The sequence below is a fragment of the Capricornis sumatraensis genome, chromosome 2 (genome assembly GCF_032405125.1).
Source record: "Capricornis sumatraensis isolate serow.1 chromosome 2, serow.2, whole genome shotgun sequence".
Classification (NCBI taxonomy): domain Eukaryota; kingdom Metazoa; phylum Chordata; class Mammalia; order Artiodactyla; family Bovidae; genus Capricornis; species Capricornis sumatraensis.
The window spans coordinates 116,447,036-116,470,656 of record NC_091070.1 but is presented as its reverse complement, the minus strand read 5'-3'; the positions used below and the strand labels follow the sequence as shown (position 1 = coordinate 116,470,656).

Below are 23,621 nucleotides of genomic sequence, written 5' to 3'. Positions count from 1 at the left end.
GTTGTGAAAGGAAAGTGCAGGAGGCTATAAAAGGGCTACCTGAGGGATCCTTAAAGTGATGGAAATGTTTTGTGTTTTGACTGTGTTAATGTCAGTATCTTGGTACTATATTGTACTATAGTTTTGCAAGATGTTACCATTGGAAGAAACTGGGTAAAGGATACATTGTTGTTGTGTTAGATGCTCAGTCCAGTGTGACTCTTTGGGACCTCCTGGACTGTAGCCTGCAGGGCTCTTCTGTCCATGGGATTTCCCAGGCAAGAATATTGGAGTGGGTTGCCATTCCTTTCTCCAGGGGATCTTCCTGATCCAGTGATCCAACCTGGGTCTACCGGATTACAGGCAGATTCTTTACCATCTGAGCCACAAGGATACATGGAACATGTGTTACTTATTTCAACTGCATGTGAATCTACGAATGTCTCAATGGTAAATGCTTAATTTTAAAAATTATTTTTGTGACCACTGAAGTGTTAGTACATAATCTTTGGGATAGCTTTGTAAGTTTGGTACAGGCTTTTTCTGATTTCATTTTCAGTATACATCCGACAGAACTTTCTTCAATACAGTAGTGAGTAAACGTTCCTTCCAAGTATACCTGAAAAAGCTCCAAGTGGTTTAAAGACTCTGGAATTATTTATCTCTGGGATTTGTTTGTTTTATCCACACCTTAAACAAAGAATGACTGGGGTTGGAAGGAGGACTCTTGCGCCTTAGAATAGTAGAAATAGACCATGGGTAGAGTCTCAGAATGATGGCAGTGGAGCAATATTAGATATTAATATGATATCATTGAGAAATTTTTCCATCATCTTTGCTTCCTAGAAAACTTGCGATAATTATTTATCTTTAATTTTAACCTTCAGTCTTCTTACGGTTTTTTTTTTTTTCTACTATTTATTGTGGTAAAATGTATATAAAGTAAAATTTACCATTATGACCGTTTATTTTTCATCATAACCATTTTTAAGTGTACAGTTCCATCCTATTTTACTTTCACATTATTGTGCAGCCGCCACACCCTTCATCTCCGTAACTCTTTTCATCGTATACCATGAGGAAACCGATCCTTTATCTGCTTTCCAATAACAATGTGATTAACTTGTGCACTGCAAATCAGCACTCAAAGAATATGAAAAAACTGAAAGGAGAAATCTTTACTCAATTTTTCCCTAGTATTAGTGGCTTTGAGCCTTTTTTTTTGAAGTGCCCTGATTTGTATAAATCTTGGAATATAGATGCAAGGGATTAGATCTGATAGAGTGCCTGAAGAACTATGGACAGAGGTTTGTAACATTGCATAGGAAGCAGTGATCAAAACCATCCCCAAGAGAAAGAAATGCAAAAAGGCAAAATAGTTGTCTGAGGAGGCCTTACAAATAGCTGAGAAAAGAAGAGAAGCTAAAAGCAAAGGAGAAAAGGAGAGATATACCCATTTGAATGCAGAGTTTCAAAGAATAGCAAGGAGAGATAAGAAGGCCTTAATAAGTAATCAGTACAAAGAAATTAATGGGAAAGACCTCTTCAAGAAAATTAGAGATAACAAAGGAACATTTCATGCAAAGATGGGCACAATAAAGGACAGATACGGTATGGATCTAACAGAAGCAGAAGATATTAAGTAGAGGTGGCAAGAATACACAGAACTATATAAAAAAAAAGATCTCAATGACCCAGATAACCACCATGGTGTGATCACTAGAGCCAGACATCCTGGAATGTGAAGTCAAGTGGGCCTTAGGAAGCATCACTATGAACAAAGCTAGTGGAGGTGATGGAATTCCAGCTGAGCTAATTCAAATCCTAAAGGCTGTTGAAGTGCCGCACTCAATATGCCAACAAATTTGGAAAACTCAGCAGTAGCCACAGGACTGAAAAAGGTCAATTTTCATTCCAGTCCCACAGAAGGGCAATGCCAAAGGATGTTCATACTATTGCACAATTGCAGTCATCTCACGTGGAGAAGGCAATGGCAACCCACTCCAGTACTCTTGCCTGGAAAGTCCCATGGACAGAGGAGCCTAGTGGGCTGCCATCTATGGTGTCGCAAAGAGTCGGACACGACTGAGCGACTTCCCTTTCACTGTTCACTTTCATGCATTGGAGAAGGAAATGGCAACCCACTCCAGTGTTCTTGCCTGGAGAATCCCAGGGACGGGGGAGCCTGGTGGGCTGCCATCTATGGGGTCACACAGAGTCGGACACGACTGAAGTAACTTAGCAGCAGCAGCGGCAGCACTTGCTAGCAAAGTAATGCTCAAAATTCTCCAAGGTTGGCTTCAGAAATATGTGAACCAAGAATTTCCAGATATTCAAGCTGGATTTAGAAAAGGCAGAAGAACCAGAGATCAAAGAGAAAAGGCAAGAGAATTCCAGAAAAATATCCATTTCTTATTCATTGACTACACTAAAGCCTTTGACTGTGTGGATCACAACAAACTGTGGAAAATTCTTAAAGAGATGGGAATACCACAGCACCATACCTGCCTCCTGGGAAACCTGTATGCAGGTCAAGAAGCAACAGTTAGAACAAGACATGGAACAACGGTCCAGTTCCATATTGGGAAAGGAGTATGTTAAGGCTGTGTATTGTCACGCTGCTTATTTAACTTGTATGCCAGTACATCATGTGAAATGCTGGGCTGGATAAAGCACAAGCTGAAATCAAGATTGCCAGGAGAAGTATCAATAACCTCAGATATACAGATGACACCACCCTTACGGCAGAAAGTGAAGAGGAACTAAAGAGCATATTGTTAGAAGTGAAAGAGGAAAGTGAAATAGTTGGCTTAAAACTCAACATTCAAAAAATGAAGATCATGGCATCTGGCCCCATCCCTTCATGGCAAATAGATGGGAAAACAGTGGAAACAGTGAGAGACTTTATTTTCTTGAGCTCCAGAATCACTGCAGATGGTAACTGCAGCCATGAAATTAAAAGACACTTGCTCCTTGGAAGAAAAGGTATGACCAAGCTAGAGAGCATATTAAAAAGCAGAGACATTACCTTGCCAACAAAGGTCCGTCTAGTCAAGGCTATGGTTTTTCCAGTGGTCATGTATGGATGTGGGAGTTAGACTATAAAGAAAGCTGAGCACCAAAGAATTGATGCTTTTGAACTGTGGTGTTGGAGAAGACTCTTGAGAGTCCCTTGGACTGCAAGGAGATCCAACCAGTCAATCTTACAGGAAATCAGTCAGGATGAAAGAGAATGAGATGGTTGGATGGCATCACCAACTCGATAGACATGAGTTTGAGCAAGCTCTGGGAGTTGGTGATGGACAGCGAAGCCTGGTGTGCTGCAGTCCAGGGAGTCGCAGAGTCAGACACAAACGAATGTCTGAACTGAACTGGAATGTAGAATGAGCACATATTCTGTTCTTTCTGCTTTCAGTCGGCCTGTCAATTTGATTTTTGTTTGTTTGTTTGTTTTTATTTAAAGGTATTTTGTAGGACTTGTAAAGTGTGGTTTAGTCTGGATTGTCTGCTTTGAGATTATACTTTTGAGATTCACCTTCCTTTTTTCCTTAAAATATCTTCTCTCATTCTCATATAAGCCCTGTGTGTGTGTGTCCTTTACCTTTAAAAGCAGTAGAAAAATAGTGAAGGGTTTTAAGAGCAAGACTTCAGTGGAAAGGATGGATTGGAGAAGTTCAAGGATGGAGGCTGGTAAGATATAAGATGACTGGGTACAAAATGGAAAGCTGGTCACATTTTCCTGACCAGCATTTCTCATAATTTCTAAAACATAGCCAGAGTAATGGCCTCAGTGACCACAGGCATACATGGAGAAAGTACTACCCTCAGGATTATGTCACCACTCTTTGTAGGACCCGGCCTCCCTGCAGAGCTGCTGCCCACAGATGTCTCACATTAGTGGTGGTACCAGGGCACATTGAGAAGATACAGGGAGCAAGGCTGAGTAGGCTAGATACTCTTGGAGTGGCACTGGGTCATAAGTAGTTTGGGAATTGGAAAAGCTGAGGTTGGCTGGAGGGCTTAGGGTTGGAAATCAGCTGACATGGAGGGTTAGAATTTGTATGGAGGTTGGTTGTCACAGATGGAGGCAGGGAGTTGAGGTAATTGAAATAGGAATGGAATGAGAACTGAAGTTAAGAAAATTGAGCTGGTCAGAGGTGGTGTTGGGTGCCAGGTGATGGTTGTATCAGGTGGAAATCGACGCTGGGTGGTTTTGGGCACTGGGTTGTTGTGTTGGTGGTTGCCGGAAGTACCCCCAAGTTCTGTGATTCCTTAGAAGAACTCAGAGGTCAGCATATAGTTGTACTTACAGCTATGACTTATTACAGCAAAAAGATACAGAGCAAAATCAGTACAGGAAAAAAGGCACATTGGGCAAAATCTGGAGGAAACCAGGTATAAATTTCCAGAAGTCCTTTCCTTTCCCAGGAGAATTGTGTAAGACACGCTTGATTCCTTCAGCAAAAAGTCGACAATAAATGAAATGTTGCCACCGAGGGAAACTATCAACAGTCTCAGTGCCCAGGGTTTTTAATTGGGGCAGGTCATGTATTCATTTGCTGCCTAGCATGGACTAAAATTCCATATTCCAGAAGGAAAGCAAGTGTTTCATATAAACCATGTTGTTTGGGTAAATAGTTTAGGCACAGTGAGTCACTCTTACCCATTCTAGGAGTGATGGGAACTCTCCCCAAATCGAATCTCAGAGACACCAGCTAAGGGGCAACCTTGCCAGCAGGATCCCAGTGTTAGCCTTGCTCTTTGAGTTCTTTCCTGCACAGTTGGACTAGATAGCATGTGCTGCTGGTGGTGGTGGTGAGCGGCGATGGAAGCACTGAAGGCAGCACTAAGGAGAAGGGGGAGCAGAGGCTCCCGCGACTCTGCCTGCAGCCCAGCAGAATTCACCCTCAGGCTGGGCGTATGCTTATTCCACAGCAGCAACCCTTCCACTCACACCCAGGAGAAGGTAATTAATCATATTTTGTGGAGTTCCAAGTGTTCTAAGACCAAGTAAATTTGTATTAAAAAGATTCTGGGGACATCCCTGGTGACCCAAAGGTTAAGAGTCCACCCTCCAATGCCGGGGATGCAGGTTTGATCCTTGGTTGAGGAACTAGGGTCTTGGGATGACTAAGTGCACAGGCTGCAGCTGTCGAGCCCACACACTCCTGTGCTCCACATCAAGAGAGCCCCCTTGGGCTGCAAACAGAGAAAGCCTGCACACCACAACGAAGACCCAGGGCACCTCAGGGGAAAAAACATTCTGCTATTTTGTTTTGTTTTGTTTTAGTCACTGAGTCATATCCAACTCTTTGCAGCCTTGTGACTGTAGCTCACCAGGTTCCTCTGTCCATGGAATTCTCCAGGCAAGAATACTGGAGTGGGTTGCCATTTCCTTATACATGGGACCTTTCCAACCCAGGAATCCAAACCACATCTCCTGCATTGCCAGGCAGGTTCTCTACCACTGAACCACCACAGAAGCCCCTCCTCTTTACTATAGTTTTCCCCAAAGCTTTTAAGTATGCACATATATAGATATGTTGCAATTATTCAAGAAATGAATGAATATATAGCATTCTCAAGTTTCTTTGGCCAGAGAACATTGATGCATTTTATGAGTAGTTTCACCAAACTCATTTTGTGAACCTGCTGCTCTAGAACTTTCGGTTTTGAAACACAGCAAAGGAGCCTGGAATCCCACATGTGAACAGGAGGCAGGCCAGTAGAGACCATGCCAGTCTTGTTCACCACTGAATGCTCTGTATGATGTGGGCATGTAGAAGTGCATCACACATTTTGGAATGACTGAATTAAGGCCTGCTTTGGCATCTTTACTGAAAAGTTCGCTTTTCTACGCTGCCCAGACAAGGATCCATACAGCAGTGTTCGGGATTCCCATTTTAATTTAAAGGAAAGCTTTCACAATGTCTAGAGTCCTTTATGTCCTGCAGATGAAAGGGGTGGGTGTCCTTAAATTTCTTGCAGCTGGAACCCACTCTTGACTTCCAAATGAAACGGTACATCTACAAAAGGAAAAATGGTGGCATCTACATCATAAATCTAAAACCCTGGGAGGAGCTTCTGTTGGCAGGTCATGCCATTGTTGCCGTTGAAAGTCCAGCTGATGTGAGTGTCCCATCCTCCAGGAAGCTGTGCGGAAGTTTGTTGCTGCTCCTGGAGCCACTCCTATTGCTGGCTGCTTCTCTCCTGGACCCTCACTAGCCAGATCCGGGCAGCCTTCCAGGAGCCACAATTTCTGGTGGTTACAGCTGCTCACAGAGACCTCTTACGTTCACCTGCCCACCATTGCTCTGTGTAACACAGACTCTGCAGAGAGGAGAAGAGAGTGGACGTTGTCATCCCATGCAACAAGAAAGCTGACTTGGTGGGTCTGATGTGGTGGATACTCACCTGGGGAAGTTCTGTGCATGCATGGCGCCATCTCCTGTGAACGCCGATGGGAGGTCATGGCTGATCTCTACTTCTACAGAGACCCTGAAGAGATTGAAAAAGAAGAGCGGGCAGCAGCTGAGAAGGTTGTGACCAAGGAGGAATTTTACGGTGACTAGACCCATTCGGCTCCTAAGTTCTTTGCTGCTTGACCTGAGGCGGCAGACTGGTCTGCAGGCGTGCAGGTGCCATCAGTGCGTATTCGGCAGTTCCCTGTTGCCGCCTGGAGTGCTGAGCCTGCCACTGAAGACCGCTGTGCAGCTCCAAATGCTCAGCCCCTGAAGATGAGGGAGCGACCCCTGAGGAGTCTTAAGCTGTTCTTCCACAAGCTAAAATGGAAAGAGGTTGATGGAAAATAAACTGTTTCTAAAAGAGAAAAAGTAAACTTGAAAACTAAAAGGAAATAAAACTCATAGGAGTTTATGTCATCTCTTAACTGTGCTATAAGCTCTTTTCGGTCAGAGACCATGACAGCTTTGTTCACCATCTTATTCACAGGCCCTGGCATATAACAGGTGCTGTGTAGCTGTTGAATAAATGAGTGCAACTTTATTATCTACTAGTGAATATTGAAAGTTACATTTAAGTATTTTAAACAGTTTTTTACTTCACATGATTAAGATTTTTCTGTTAAATACTTCCAGCATACAAAAATGGATAAACATAACACATATGGCATAAAAATAAAGCAAATGCTCATATATTCATTATCCATCATTTGAAGTAGATCATTATAATTTTCTTTGTGTCAGTCAGTCAGTTCCGTCGCTCAGTCGTATCCAACTCTTTGCGAGCCCATGAACCACAGCACACCAGGCCTCCTTGTCCATCACCAACTCCCAGAGTCCACCCAAACCCATGTCCATCGAGTCGGTGATGCCATCCAACCATCTCATCCTCTGTCGTCCCCTTCTCCTCCTGCCCCCAATCCCTCCCAGCATCAGGGTCTTTTCCAATGAGTCAACTCTTCCCATGAGGTGGCCAAAGTATTGGAGCTTTAGCATCAGTCCTTCCAATGAACACCCAGGACTGGTCTCCTTTAGGATGGACTGATTAGATCTCTGTGCCCTTCCCCAATCTTGTCCCTTTATCTCTTCCCTAAGAGTAAAGACTATTCCAAATATGTGTTTATCATGCTCCTTCTTTCAGTTTTACTACATATATGTGTATTCCCCAAATAGGATTTATGTTTTTGAGCTTCATATGAATTATATCATGTTATATGTTACAGTTCACCCTCAGTATTAGTTTTGAGGTCCATCTATGCCATACATGTAACTGCAGTTTATTTTTGTATGGTATTCCATTGTATGACGGTATCTCTGTTTATATACTCTGTTGTATCAGTGGACATTTGTGCTTTTTTACAGTTTTTGATCATTCATATTCTACTACTATAAACATTGTAATACATATTTTTCAGTGTACCTGTATATGTGTTTTTCTAAAATAAATACAGAGTAGAATACCTGGGCCATAGTCATGTACATTCTCAGCTTTACAGATAATTTCAAATTTGTTTTCTAAGATATTTGTATTTATAGCCCCATTGACAGTATAGGAAAGTTCCCAGTGTTCCCAGTGCTCTCGCATTTGCTGTTGTCTTTTTTGTTTTTCTCATATGATGATTGTGGAAATCTCTTTGTCATGGTTTTAATTTCTATTTCCCTGATTTGTCATCAGGGTGAAACTTTTCATGGATTTACTAGCCATTTGTATTCCCTTTTCTGTGAAATGTCTGTTCATGTCCTCTGTTCATTTTTAAATCCATGTCTAGGCATTCTTTAGCCTAGATACTAACCCAGTGTGCAGATATCTTTTTCCCAGTTGTGGCTTACCTTTTCACTTTCTTTTTTTTTAAGCACAGGGATAATGCTGAAAGGAATGACAAGGCTTGTCTCCAGGGTCCATAAGGTGAGTCCTAACTGACCTAAGTGCTTTGTGCAAACTGTCTTTAGGTGAATTTCCTTTCTAAATTGATTATATCCAGAATAAAATGCTCTGGTGAACTTGAGCTGACTGACCACTCAAAAAAAAGCATTCACAACTCCTTTTGTCTGCCATACACATCACTCCTAACTGCCCTAAAAATCCAGTAACAGGTCTTAGTAGAATAGTTGTCCTTGGAATTTTACCCTGTCATAGGAGAATTAACATTTTTTAGTAGATAAATAAGCTTAAGCAAAGTTATCTTTATTCACTTTTATTATTCTCTAGTTGAGTTCTCATCCCTTAATGAAGTACTGAAAAAAAAAGTTGCTAATTTCTGATAGTTGATTAACAGTCATATGTAAGAAAGACAATTCTGTTACTTTACTTCATTCTCTCATCTAATCAGCAAATAATTTTTCAGCACATTCCATAAGGCAGATGCTGGGGATTCTAAGATGACTCATCTCACTAATAACGGTTTCTGTTTGTTGGGCATTCATTATGTGCCAGACACTGTACTAAGTGCTTTGTTTCTCTTAATCTTCATGATCAACCCATAAGGTAGACAATATCTTTGTTTCACAGATGCAGAAATTGAGGATTAGAAAGGTAAGTAACTTGCCTGAGTAACATGGTGTGAAGTTGTCGAGCCCAGACTAGGTAGCGAGTCTGTCTGACTTAAAAGGCTATGACCTTACCCACTCTGCTGTATTGCATTTTATGGCCCATGTTTTCCTTTCAGACCTCAAAATCCAGTAGCAGAATCATGATTAAATGACTTTGTCCTAGTATGGTGAAGGCATCTCACTGGATTAGTAGGGTCCAGAGGAAATCCTAAAGAGCTAAATCCTGAAGGAGGAGCACTGAGCAGAAGGCCTTAGTCACTCCCATCTGACCATTTAATTGCAGATTAGATTTCCTTAGAAAGGAGTCCTTCCTCTCATGGGGGTCATCTTTTCCCCCAAGATTCATGACAGACCTGTGTGCATAAAATAACCCATTTTTATAAAACAAAATGAAAATGAAAGGAAATATCAACAAATGGATGGACTCTGGCCCCAACTAATTATATTAAAAGGCTACAATTTCTTCTTCCTAATAGCAGACAAGAAAGTCTTGAGTCCAAACTGCAGAGGAATGTCAGTGAGAAAATAGTATGCTTTCTGTAGATGGGGTTAGAGGGACCTTTATGGGTTCATGAATGGTGCTCTTTCAAGAACTGCATGATTTTCATTCTGGAACAATGCAGAGGCAGCTGTACATATGATTGTTTGCCCTGGAAACGAGAGACTAGCTGGGTGATGCCATGTATCACACTAAGGAAGGAGTCCATTTTGTTAGCTTTTAATTTTGCTGCAAAAAAACACTTAACTAAAATGTCATAGGTTTCTTGTAGAAATGGCACCACCTAGTGGTCTTTGAGTATAATTTCCCATTTGAATGCTACTTTATTTGGAGACGTGCTTTCTCTGCAGTAGGGACTTCCCTGCTGGCTGAGACGGTAACGTGTCTGTCTACAATGCGGGAGACCAGGGTTCCTGGTTTGGGAAGACCAGACCTGGTTTGGGAAGATCCCCTGGAGAAGGAAATGGCAATCTACTCCAGGACTATTGCCTGGAAAATCCCATGGACAGAGGAGCCTGGTAGGATACAGTCCATGGGGTCACAAAGTAGAACTGAAAAAATTTTATCAGTAGTAAGGTGCATTGTTCAGATGCTGTGTTGAGGTAACAGGCCTTGAATTCTCATTGGCTTAACTCAGCACATGATATTGGTTTTTGTGTATTTTTTGTGTTTTGTGTCTGTGCTTTGTTCTGCTATTGCTGTATTTCCGAAATGATTAACAGGCAGGGAATTCCCTGGCTGTCCAGTGGTTAGGGCTCCGAACTTCCACTGCAGGAGGCACAGGTTCAATCCCTGGTCGGGGAACTAAGATTCCACATGTTCTGTGCTGCAGCCAAAAAATAAAAATTGGTTTATAAGCAGATATGGGGGCTTCCCTCATGGCTCAGATGGTAAAGAATCTGTTCTCAATGTGGGAGACCTGGGTTCAGTCCCTGGGTCGGGAAGCTCCCCTGGAGTAGGAAATGGCAACCCACTCCAATATGCTTGCCTGGAAAATCCCAGAGCCTGGCAGGCTACGTTAATGAGATTGCAGTCGGACATGACTGAGCGACTGAACAGAACTGATCTCACATTTAAGTTTGCCGCAGCAGAAGAAAAATGGAATTTTTACCCATTCTTAGCTGCCTGGCTAGAAGTGACCGAAGTTATTTCCATTTAGAGCTTATTAGCAGAACTAATAATGTGGCCCCAATCTATCTGCAAAGGAGGCTGGGAGATTAGCGTATTTAGATATGTGATAAACATTGCTGTCTCTGCATCCTCAAAGTTGCAGCAACTGTATTCCTTTCCCTATTACTTTATATGTGGTTGGCCAAAAAATTTCCGTAAGATGTTATGGAAAAACCTGAATGAACCTTTTGGCCAGCTCATGTATGCGGATTCTGGTTTGGAGGTTTCTGTGTGCAGTTCACCAGGTTGCAGTGCAGTGCAGTTTACGCTCACGTAGCTTGATGCTTCATGTACTCCCCCATCACGTCTCTGAGAAAGATTTTTTATTCCAGGGCGTGAGCATGAAGCATTTGTGGTGCATTAGGTGCTCGGAGAAGTAGATACAAAGATGTACAATACCTGATCCCTTCTCTTCCAGGTGTGTGTGGCCTAAAATGGGAGACAAACTTACATGTAAGATAGCATGATAAAGATAAAGATTTTGGAGTCAGACAGACTTGGATTTGGATTCTGGTTTCAATACCTACCAACTCAATGACGTTAGACAAAATTATCTAACTTCCCTGAACCATAATAAAAACTTCCCTCATAATAAAATAGTGTAATACTCTACCTATCTTCTAGGATTCTTGGCTCAAAAATAATGTGTATACATGTTGCCTAGCATTTTTAGGTACTCAGTTAATGAAAACCATGAATGTCGTTCCAGGCAGAGTAAAAATGCCTGCAGTACACAGTGCCATCAATAGAGAGGGAACGGTAATTGCCTCTGCCTGGAGGTGTCTGGCAAGTCTTCACAAAGGATGTGACATTTGAGATGAGTCTTCAAGGATGAGAAAGATTTACATAAGGAGAGAGGGAAGTTGAAGTAGAATGAGCAGAATTGTAAAGGCATAAACGTGAATAACATGTTTTAGCATAGTTGGCAGGCTAGAGTATAGACTTTATAAAGGGGTGAGACTAGAAAGGTAGGTTGAACTTAGAGCAGTTGCCTTAATTATCATGTTAAGGCCTTTGAGACTTATTTTAACATAAATAAAGAATCATGCCAACTTTTTGATTAGCTTAAGGTAAAACCTGTTTGGGAGGACAAATCTTTAGGAGTGTGAAAGATTCAAAGATACTAGTTAAAAAGCTGTTATGGAGTTAAAGGTCTTATAAATGGATAAAAGTGTTACAAAAGGTAGCATAAAAATAATATACATTTTCTACACTCATGCAGCTGCTTAGTGAGACTGAATATAAATACAGGCAGCTTTCATATTGCCTGTTGACCTAGCAAGCAACTCCCTTACTATAACCATCTCTCACACCCCTGTCCTCCTGACTCCGCTGGATTCATACTCTAATCTTTCTCTTGTAACTGGCATCTCTTTACTTAAAAACAAGGCCTGTTATCCTAACTCAGCTTAGGAGTTCTCCAGTTAGCTTTTTCTTCGATTTATCTCCTGAAATCGCATCCTCTTCCCCAGCCTTCCCCCAGTTTTGAGGTTTCCATGTGCAGTTCACCAACTTGCCTGTTTAGAGCAGTTTATTTTCACTTAGCTGGATGCTTTACGCACTCCCTCATTACTCGTCCTTAATGAAAGATTCTTTATTTCAGGGCAGAGCTAGCCAGCATATTGTTGCAGGAAGTGTAATTATACCTGACAAATAGGAACATGGCACTAATCCCCTAATAACTGAGGTGACTAGGATTACTAGACAGCTGGGAATTGTACAGTACTGGCCACCATTCATCACTTTGGGCAAGAGCATTAAAAGAAGCTTCCTGAGTCTAGTTGTTAATGGCTGAGCTACACTCCTGAACAGTCTCTAATGGAATTGTTTCCATGTGGGACAGCGCCCAGACAAAGCAACACCACCTGGAACAGATTCAGAGTATGAATAATATGATTGGACTTAGAGAATTATAAATAATAACAAGGTTCTGTTTTACATAAAACTAAAATGCATGTTAGTAATATTTTCCCCTGTTGCACATCTGGCTTTAAACCTCAGTGTTGTAGCAAGCACAAAAAGGCTAATAATTTAAAACTAAAATGGTTTCTTTTATAGTTGGACCCTGGACGTTTTTTGCACTCAGGGACCCAGGCACCCCAGTGCCTTGTTGCTCACTTGGATAACCAGGTTCCAACTGAGAGTCCCAGAGCTATTTCCCGCACTCTTGAGAACGATCCGGTGAGTTGCTAATGTGTATATGGATTTTTTTCAGGGCTTATAATTTGTTTGCCATTGTTTTATGTATCAGGAAAACTGAAACCAAAGGAAGGGAAGCAGATTTACATACAGTCAGACAATGTACCTGAGACAGCATTCTGGAACCTTCATCTTCCCCAACCCTATCTGATACTCTAGTAACATAACTCAGGCAGATCAGTCTGTATCTGTTCTGATTTAATGCCTGCCATTGAACTCACTTCATGCTATCAGTTTTGTTATATATAGAGTGGGTACCTAGTAAACACTTAAATACTCAATATCTTAGAAGTTAAATTTAGTAGTTATTATTGATCTTACTGTATGATGGGTTCGCAAACTTTTCCTTCAGGGACCAGATAACAAATATTTTAGACATACGAGCCAAAGTGATCTCTGTTATAGCTGCTTAGCTCTGCCATAAACAAATGGCTGTGCTCCAGTAGAACTTTGTTTATGAAAATGGATAGCCCGTCATAGTCTCCCAACCCTGGTTTGGAGAATCCTAAGAAATCGACTTACAGGCCCAGGATTACATACCAGGGTAGTAACCAATCTGGTTGCATTTTCTACTTCAGGTCCCATTAGGCTAAATACTTATTTCTCATTCCTCAGTATTATTGTTGCCTCTTATAAATGAAATTAGTTGTGTGATCTGTGCCTAAATGTGAAGGGAACCAGTAGTTTCTCTCTCCCTTTTTGTCCCTACCCTTGGCCTCTGAGTTGCCCCATCTTAACATATGCTGCACATGTGGAATGAAAAAAAATAACTCATTACCCCAAGACACCATCTCAGCAGGGTGTGTTGTATTTATGTCTCCAGCGTTCATCTACTTTCACAAGCACAAAATGAAACAGGGTAAGTGAATGAAGTCATTGAAGTGTCTTTCAGCTTTCCCCTGTAATTGTAGTCCCTTTATCTGCCAGTTCCTCTGGGGTTTCCATGGCAACAGTGGCATGCAGATGATCTTGTCACATGATTGGAGCGTCTCTATACACAGCACAGAAGAATCCAGATGGCAAGAATTGTCTCTGCTGCCTCCACATCTAGGGTTTATGTTGCTGAGCAACTGGCTGCATCATTCAGGCCAATACAAGCTTTATGTTCAATATATGCACTGTGGATCTGGGGACAACAGTGAACATTTTTGTCTAAGATAAGAAAGAATAGAATATCTTTTCCAGCTCTGAGAACTGTTTCCTCAGTAGCGTCTAGAGAGCCCTTGATGCTTTTTCAAAGTCTTGGTCACTCTCCATTATACTTGTTTGCATTTTTATTTCCTAGGCCAAGCATGGGGAGCAGCATGTGGGTCAGCACTACAACATATCCATCCAAGAACTGAAGACTGTGTTCCCCCATGGCCTGCCTCCTCGCTTCGTGATGCAGGTGCTCAAGACGGGAGGGCTTTGGAGGGAGCTTGTAACACAAGGTGTTGATAGCAGAGGTGTAGAATTAAGTGAGTAGAAAACTGAAAGATTTAATTTGAATCTTCAAAAAGGTAAATTCAGCTATTGATTATCTTTTGTGAATAATGCTGTTACTATTATCACTTTAAGCAGATCTGAAGTTAACCAATTTAAATCCTTTTTGAAGCCAGGCAAAATATTCTTAAGTAAATAAATAATACCCCACTCTTTTTTCTTGTGTTACCCAACAGATTTCTAGAAACTTCAGCCTTCAAAAATTGTTAAAAATTAATTTAATATTGGCTTTAGCAAAATATCCTGAAAATAGTTAATATGTGTAGAAAAACAAAAACGTATTCATGAGTCAGAAACAACATATGGATTAGATGCATCACTCATTGTTCTTTAGTCTCATGGGTTTTCAGAAAATACAGTTTTGTAGTCATAACATCAACCCAAAGAATGTGATCTTGGGTTGCCTTAATAGCCAGTGAAAGAATTCAGTTAACTGGAAGCAGGGTTTATTGGCAAAACTGGTTCTTTGGCTAATTCCTGCTCAATTATTTTCAGTCTCAGAAATTATTCCTTCTTACTGAAATATCAAACTTGGCTGTGCGGGTGACATTTAGCTTAGAAGCCAGAGGATGTCGTTTCTTCAGTGTGCTTATTTCAAGAAATCAGATGAGACGCCAGTAAAGGAGCTAACTCTCGACATAGACGCTAATCGAAAATTTTGTTGTTTGGAAATAGGACACAATTAGAAGAAATCATTACTTTAAACTGTTCCAGGACATTCGTAGTGCAATCTCTAACGTGGTTCTGAGGGTCTAACTTTATCCCAGGTTGCTCTCAGACTGGCTTACCCACCAGTGCTTTGGAGGGAATTACTCGTTCTTTCCATGGCTTCCATTTACGTAAAAAGCCAACCCCTGACTATTGTCTGTGTATTTAGTACTGTCATATTGCCTAATAACAGCATTTCTGTTTTAATATCTGTATCATGTTTTTGAAGTTTTCACTTTCTGTTAAGTTTGAACTTACCTGTCAAAGTCCTCTTCCAATCCAGTTGTTTGGTTAGGATTAAAAAATAATAATAATAACATTATTTTAACCCTTATCTAACATACCTGTGAGTAGTATTTGTTAGATATTTACCTTTATCAATCAGTTCAGTTCAGTTCAGTTGCTCAGTCGTGTCCGACTCTTTGCAACCCCATGAATCGCAGCACACCAGGCCTCCCTGTCCATCACCAGCTCCCGGAGTTCACTCAGACTCACGTCTATCGAGTCGGTGATGCCATCCAGCCATCTCATCCTCTGTTGTCCCCTTTTCCTCCTGCCCCCAATCCCTCCCAGTATCAGAGTCTTTTCCAATGAGTCAACTCAATACACATTATTAAATACTTCATTTGCAAACCATTTTCACACATATCACTGCTTCCCAAATTTTTCTACCAAACTTCCTGGTGGCTAAAAGGAGATTAATTTTTTTAAAAAAGGAATTAATTTTTTGTGTTAGTTCTCTGATATATCCATATGCTGGTATTGTCAAGTATGGCCTCATAGCTGAGGCAACTGGTCACACCTGCTCTTGAGCTGGTACATATATAGTTCAGAGAAAAGTGTAGGTGGTTACAGTAAGAACTAGCTAAAAATAAATTTTAAAGAATAAACAGGCTTTATGCCATCAGCTAATTTGATGATTAGCATGTATCAAATACCTTGTTCAGCATTTTACACACTTGTAATATTTGTATCAACCTTAAGTAGTATGCATAATTATGTTATGAGACATCAGAATTATTTGTAGATTTCAATTAACTAATCTTCATTTACAGAAATAATCAAAAGCTGACTGTTATGTGCTTGGTGTGGGATGATGTGTTTTAATTTTTAGCTAAATTACATGGTTAAATTTTCAAATTCAATACCAACATCCTTTAACTGAATAAATGAACAGTAGGCAGTTTGATTCTATGGTTGCTGTATTAGGCTCGGTGTATATTACCAGAACTGGCTAGAAGTTCCAGCCCCACCCTTTCCTCCCTCTTTTCCCGTCTTGTTAGGTGAAGACATTCAGTGAAGCATGCCTGATGGTAAGGAAACCAGCCCTCGAGCTTCTGCATTACCTGAAAAACACCAATTTTGCTCACCCAGCCGTACGATATGTTCTCTGTATCCTTTCCTGCTTGCCTGGGCTGTCTGAGCCAGTGCTTTCCTCCCTCAAATGTGGGAAAAAGAAATTCTTTATTTCTTGACAGTGGAAGTGTCCCTTTTGGTAGTGTTTTCTTTAACAGCAAGTGCTTTAGATGGCGAGAAGGGAACAGGAAAAACCCTCAGTCTTTGCCATATTATTCATTTCTGTGCAAAACAAGACTGGCTGATACTGCATATTCCAGATGGTAAGAACTTCCTCCCCTCACTCTGTTGGGGTTGTTCTGTTACTGTGGTGGCACTGTGACCTCAGTTTTCTGGCAGGGCTCTGCTCCAGAGGCAGATTGGTGCGAGCTAGTTCGGGAGCCTTTTGACAACAGGAATGAAGTATTTTGGCCCTGCAGTCCTCTGGGAGGCACAGTCCTCTGGTGGTTGCCTCACGCCCATGAGCATGAACTCCCACCTCTGCGTTCACCACAGACTGTGCCATCAGCTAACAACCGTGAGACCCACAGAGCCTTTGCCATGGCACTGCTTGCCAGCATTCTGGGTTGTCGGCATGAAGTTTAAAAATTAAACTCTCACACTTCATACATATCCCTCCCTGTTTTGTTTCTTTAGTACGTGATTTTACTTATTTTTGATTGCCCTGGGTCTTCGTCGCTATCTGTGGGCTTTCTCTAGTTGCAGTGAGCAGAGGCTACTTTTCGTTACAGTGCATGGGCTTCTCATTGCAGTGGCCTCTCTTGTTGCAGTGTGCGGACTCTAGTTACAGAGGATGAGGTCAGTTGCTCTGCGGCACATGGAATCTTGCCAGACCAGGGGTTAAACCCATGTCCCCTGTATTGGCAGGTGGATTCTTAACCACTGGACCATCAGGGAAGTCCCTGTCTCTCCTTGTTTTGTTCAGTGTTGTTTGCATCGACATATTCTAACTAAAACTGTGAAGAAGCTACTGCTACAGCTAAGTCGCTTCAGTCATGTCTGACTCTGTGCGGCCCCATAGACGGCAGCCCACCAGGCTCCCCTGTCCCTGGGATTCTCCACGCAAGAACACTGGAGTGGGTTGCCATTTCCTTCTCCAATGCATGAAAGTGAAAAGTGAAAGGGAAAGGTGACCTTTAATCCATTTGTTTGTGTATTGTGTACAGTGATAATATTTACGATGGACTAGACCAAAAAATAAACCTCTGAAGCAGGGAGGCTTTAAGAAATATATATGGGAATCTAAAGTCATCTCCCATAACAGAAAGGGGCATGGAGTATTTTGAGTTGAATACAGTCAGTTCCTACCTAGTTTGTTTTCTTTTGCCTTTTGATTAGCTCATCTTTGGGTGAAAAACTGCCGGGATCTTCTGCAGTCCACCTACAACAAACAGCGCTTTGATCAACCTTTAGAAGCTTCAGTCTGGCTGAAGAATTTCAAAACTGCAAATGAGCGTTTCTTGAGTCAGGTGACTAGACTCCCAGAAGTTTGGTGCTGGACAGTCCTTAAGATTTTATCTTCTTTGTGCCCTAAGTACCAGTAGACTATGGAGAACTAATATTGTAGTTGGGATAACTATACCATTTTTTATTTCTTTCATACATTTATTCACAGTGAGTTCATACCCTAAAGCTCATTTATGCATGGGAAACAGGCAGCAGTAAGCTGTCTGCACCTGGTGTGGAGCAAAAGGAAGTCCAGACAGATTCATTGACTTTTCCAAGGTGACAGCCTAAAATCCTCTAACGAACATTTCAACTACGTAATTATTTCCAGATTGGATCTTTTAGGAACCAGAAACAGATTTGTAAAATTATTTTCAAGTGATTCTTGTTCACAGTCTCTAGGCTAGGGGTTTTCAACTCTGGATATAAGTCAGAATCACCTAGGAGCTTGTTAAAAATTCAGATAGCAAGGCTTCATCCTGGGCCTTTTTAATCAGAATCCCTTATGTTTTTTCTTGTGTTTCTTTATGCTCCAGGCAAAAATGGGCTACAAAGCATTCACTTTCTGCTGAGGTCTCTTACTCGGCTTGAAAAATAGATTAAAGCTGACTGCTAATAACCTTAACCTCCTACCCTACCTTCCTAGCTAGGGATGGGTTCATTCTCAGGCTAAGTGGCCTTTTTTGGTCTTTGTTTTATTTTTAGATAAAAGTTCAAGACAAGTATGTCTGGAATAAGCGAGAAAGCACTGAGAAAGGCAGTCCTCTGGCAGAAGTAGTTGAACAGGTATTAAAAAAAGATAGAACTTGTACCCTGTCATAACCAGAGACAGCCCCTTGTAGAACTGCAGTCCACTGTCTCTCTTCCCCTACAGGGCATAATGCGAGTGAGGAATGCCACAGATGCAGTTGGGATTGTGCTTAAAGAGCTAAAGAGGCAAAGTTCTCTGGGTATTTTTCGCCTCCTGGTGGCAGTGGATGGAGTCAATGCTCTCTGGGGAAGGACCACACTGAAAAGAGAAGATAAAAGCCTGGTAGGAAAACTAAGTTTCTCTATTTTGGTTTCCCTGATTTCAGGAATCATCTATGTAGGTTGGGACATAGCCTTTTAAACCAGGCAATATATTTTCTTGCTTTTGGAATATATGAAATAAGACGTATAGTGAAAATAGTATCAGAAGGACTGATACTATTATCCACTGAACACCAAGAGCATGACAGCAAAAGCTGTGTTTCCTTTTCACGATTTTTTCTATTCTCTTTTCAAAATGATGTTCCCTATTCTAAGCAGAGACAATCAGAAGCATCAAGGAAATCAGTGGTTTAGGGCAGTGGTTATTTTTCCCACTGGTTTTAATCTCCAGAAGTATGGCAGTTTGAGGACCAGTGGCCACGTAGCTTATCCCAGAGTTGTACCTCCAGGTACATGGCTCTGTAGTTTGTTGTTTTATGGCCACGCAGCCAAAGTACTTGTGAGATCTTAGTTCCCCGATCAAGGACTGAAGTTGGACCCTTGGCAGTGTGAGCACGGAGTCCTAACCACTGGGCCACCAGAGAAATCCCGGTTGAGGATTTTTTGAATGTTGTCAGTGCAACTATCTCAGGAGAGCATCCAGGGAAAGCAAGTAATGTTCTCTTCTCTCCCTCTCTCCTCCCTCTCACACGTTGACCAATATGCAGATTGCCCCAGAAGAACTAGCCCTTATTTACAACCTGAGGAAAATGGTGAAAAATGATTGGGTGAGTACATACAATGCCTAACACATTTCAGAAAAAAATGTATTTTCATTTTAAAGATGTTTGATTGCTTCATTGCTAATACTTACCAGTCTCTAAGTACATGGACAGAAAGTTCTTATATCTTACTTAATGTCTGTAATTTGGCTTATCTCTCCACTTGACTATAATACACTTATTCAAAACCTTTTTTTAAAAAAATATTGGCATAATTTCACTTTACTGCATTTGTTCAAGATGTTTTTATTTCTTACCAACTTTGGAGAGGATTTTGATAAATTTAAGATCATGTAGCAATTTATTGTCAGAATCAAATCACAAATTAATAATTTAGTTGCCATTTAACTGTTCTATATGGCAAAAAAAAAAATCTGCAGATGCTTAAAATGCATTTTTCTGTCTTGCTGAAATTCAGCTTTTTCTTCTTTCTTTCAGCAAGGAGGTGCCATTGTGTTGACTGTGAGCCAGACTGGGTCTCTCTTTAAGCCCCGGAAAGCCTATCTGCCTCAAGAGTTGCTGGGAAAGGTCCGATCACAAAGTTTGTTTACTTTAGTCATTCTGTCTGAAGATGCACACACACACACATATATAGGGACGTAATTTCAGACTTGGAGAAAAATCATATTCCTCTGCACTTTAACTAGTGTTAACTAAAGTGTTAGTTAACTAGTGTTAACAGTGTTAGTGTTATCACTTGTTAACTAAAATGTTAACACTTTACCATGTTTGCTTTACTCTTTCTCTCCATCTTTTTTTTTTTTTTTTTTTTTCTGTTTTCTGAATTATGTGATAGTAACCTGAGATACTCTTGCGAGTCCCTTGGACTGCAAGGAGATCCAACCAGTCCATCCTAAAGGAGATCAGTCCTGGGTGTTCATTGGAAGGACTGATGCTGAGGCTGAAACTCCAGTACTTTGGCCACCTCATGAGAAGAGTTTACTCATTGGAAAAGACCCTGATGCTGGGAGGGATTGGGGGCAGGAGGAGAAGGGGACGACAGAGGATGAGATGGCCTGATGGCATCACTGACTCGATGGACGTGAGTTTGAGTGAACACCAGGAGTTGGTGATGGACAGGGAGGCCTGGCGTGCTGTGGTTCATGGAGTCGCAAAGAGTCGGACATGACTGAGCAACTGAACTGAACTGAACCTGAGACATGATGCCTTCTTTTATATCTTGAAAGTGAAAGTCGCTCAGTTCAGTTCAGTTCAGTTCAGTCGCTCAGTCGTGTCCGAGTCTTTGCGACCCCAGGAATTGCTGCACGCCAGGCCTCCCTGTCCATCACCATCTCCCAGAGTTCACTCAGACTCACGTCCATCGAGTCCGTGATGCCATCCAGCCATCTCATCCTCGGTCATCCCCTTCTCCTCCTGCCCCCAATCCCTCCCAGCATCAGAGTCTTTTCCAATGAGTCAACTCTTCGCATGAGGTGTCCAAAGTACTGGAGTTTCAGCTTTAGCATCATTCCTTCCAAAGAAATCCCAGGGTTGATCTCCTTCAGAAAGGACTGGTTGGATCTCCTTGCAGTCCAAGGGACTCTCAAGAGTCTTCTCCAACACCGCAGTTCAAAAGCATCAATTCTTCAGCGCTCAGCCTTCTTCACAGTCCAACCCTCACATCCATACATGACCACTGGAAAAACCATAGCCTTGACTAGATGGAAAGTCGCTCAGTCATGTCTATGCAACTCCGTGGACTACACAGTCCATGAAATTCTCCAGGCCAGAATACTGGAGTGGGTAGCCATTCCCTTCTCCATGGGATCTTCCCAACCCAGGGATCGAACCTGGGTCTCCTGCATTGCAAGTGGATTCTTTACTAGCTGAGCCACAAGGGAAGTCCCAGAATACTGGAGTGGGTAGCCTAGCCTTTCTCCAGGGCATCTTCCTAACCCAGGAATCGAACTAGGGTTTCCTGCATTGCAGGTGGATTCTTTACCAACTAAACTATCAGGGAAGCACTCGTTATATGCATATTTTCTAAAATCAAAGATACTCTAATGTATAACCACATCCCAATGACCAAAATCAGAAAATTAACATTGACGGTTATCTGTGTAATATATTCTGATTTTGCCAGTTTTCCTTACAGGGAAAGAAAGTCCTGGATAATGCACCACACTTACCGTCATGTCTTCAGCCTCCTCTAATCTGGTCCAGATCCTCAGTCTTTTATAACCTTCATATTTATCTCTCTGTTTTTGAAGAGTATATGCTAGTTATCTTATGTTGGGTTACTTTTATGGGTTTGTCTGATGTGTTTTTCTTGAGTATATGGGATGTTAGAGGTTATACTGTGTCTTCTCAGTACATAACATCTGAAAGCACGTAAAGCTTGTTTCTCCTCTTGCTGGCAGTATAAACTTGGAACACTTGGTTAAGGTGATGTCCACTTTGTCTCCTTAACAAAGTTACTCTTTTCCTTTCATAATGAATAAATATCTCATGAAGATATACTTTGAGACTTTATTTCTCAAGCTTCCCCTTAGCAGTTTTAGTTTTCATTAGTGATTCTGCCCTAAATCACATGACAATTACAAGATGGATATTTTCTAGCTCCATCATTACTAAATGTATCAGTTCACCCTCTCTTATATTTAAGAATTTTCCTTTCTGCATTATATATTTATATATTTGTTGCTACACATAAGAATGTGGGTTCTTATTTAATGGATTCTAAAAGTGGCATAGTGGTAAAGAATCTGCCTGCCAATGCAGGAGACACAAGAGACAAATGTTCAATTCCTGGATCAGGAAGATCCCCTGGAGGAGAAAATGGTAACTCAGTTCAGTATTCTTGCCTGTGAAATTCCATGGACAGAGGATCCTCACAGGCTACAGTCCATGGGGTCGCAAAGAGTCGGACGCGACTGAACACGCACGCACAAACCTTGACTGTCATTCTTTAATTGGTGCTTAAGTTATCCCAGACTTGGCCAGTAGTACCCTTGAAGCTGGCTTCTATGTCCCTTTAACATGTCGCCGTCATTTTTCTCCATACCTTTCCTCCTCTGTCCCCATCTTTTGTAAGCACTTCTTTACCTTAGGCACAAGAACGTGTTCCAGATTCATCTTGTATTTTCCATACCCCAGCGCTAAAGTCAGCCATTTCTTCAAGGAGCTTTGGTTCATTTTGGAGGAGGATGGTATTTAGAAACCAAGACCTGAGTGCTAGGTATACTTCATACTACTAGGATGTGGGTGTCACTTCTTCTAGGCCCTCTAGCAGAGTGAGCAGGTAGATATATGCACTGTTCATATATACATACATACATATATATGTATATGTTCTGTATACACATGTGTTTCTATATACATAAGCACACACATCTGTATCTGTTTCTCTATATTAAAAAAAAGCAGAAGTCTGATACTTCTAATTCCAGGCTAGCATCACAGCATTCATTATATCCTGTCTGCTTTCTATATTTGAAAACCTCATCTCCAATAATAAGAACTCTGCTCTCATTCACAGTGTATTTACATATTAGCTCAATCTTAGATTACAGTAAAAGTAATTTCAGAACTGCTAACCCTTGCCTCTCTAAAAGTAAGAAGTGGGTTTGTTTTTTTGCCGCCAGAATGTATTAGGTTTGGTTCTTATTGTACAGCACACATATCAGGGCAGAGTGCTGCACACACAACTACAAAGCATTTTGGGGTGAAGAAAGCTGTTAATAAAAAAAAGTGCAACTGGTTTAGTTACGCAGTCCCGACTTGAGGAACCTACACTGGCAGAGGAGTTCTGCCCAGCTTTCTGCAGCCGTCTCTTAGGATCAGCCTGGGGACCGGGAGGGCCTCTGCTCGCAGCAAGCCTGGGTCTTGGCCCTTTCCTTGCCAGACGTTAGAACACAAATTTTTTTTCCCTTTTATTTAGTTTCACTATGTTTTAGAGCAGTTTTCATCTTAAGCCTAAGGGTCTCTGGGCTCCCGATAGCTCAGTTGGTAAAGAATTCGCCCGCAATGCAGGAGACAGCGGTTTGATTCCTGGGTCAGGAAGATCCGCTGGAGAAGGGATAGACTACCACTCCAGTG

At 41.5% G+C, this 23,621-nt stretch overlaps 1 protein-coding gene and 1 pseudogene across 3 annotated transcripts in view; both read left to right on the top strand.

Moving 5' to 3' along the window:
* The window catches only part of DAP3 (death associated protein 3), a 38,706-nt gene that overhangs the window by 13,012 nt on the left and 2,073 nt on the right, over positions 1–23,621 (top strand). For all 3 annotated transcript variants that reach the window (XM_068964989.1, XM_068964990.1, XM_068964987.1), the window contains exons 2-11: positions 8,295–8,346; positions 12,718–12,840; positions 14,144–14,245; positions 16,332–16,440; positions 16,575–16,667; positions 17,743–17,873; positions 18,556–18,636; positions 18,725–18,883; positions 19,530–19,589; positions 20,022–20,111. In XM_068964989.1, coding sequence (XP_068821090.1) covers positions 8,305–8,346; positions 12,718–12,840; positions 14,144–14,245; positions 16,332–16,440; positions 16,575–16,667; positions 17,743–17,873; positions 18,556–18,636; positions 18,725–18,883; positions 19,530–19,589; positions 20,022–20,111 — 990 coding nt within the window. In that variant the 5' untranslated portion in view covers positions 8,295–8,304. The remainder of the gene's footprint in view (positions 1–8,294; positions 8,347–12,717; positions 12,841–14,143; positions 14,246–16,331; positions 16,441–16,574; positions 16,668–17,742; positions 17,874–18,555; positions 18,637–18,724; positions 18,884–19,529; positions 19,590–20,021; positions 20,112–23,621) is intronic.
* LOC138073528 (small ribosomal subunit protein uS2 pseudogene) lies at positions 5,907–6,791 on the top strand (annotated as a pseudogene).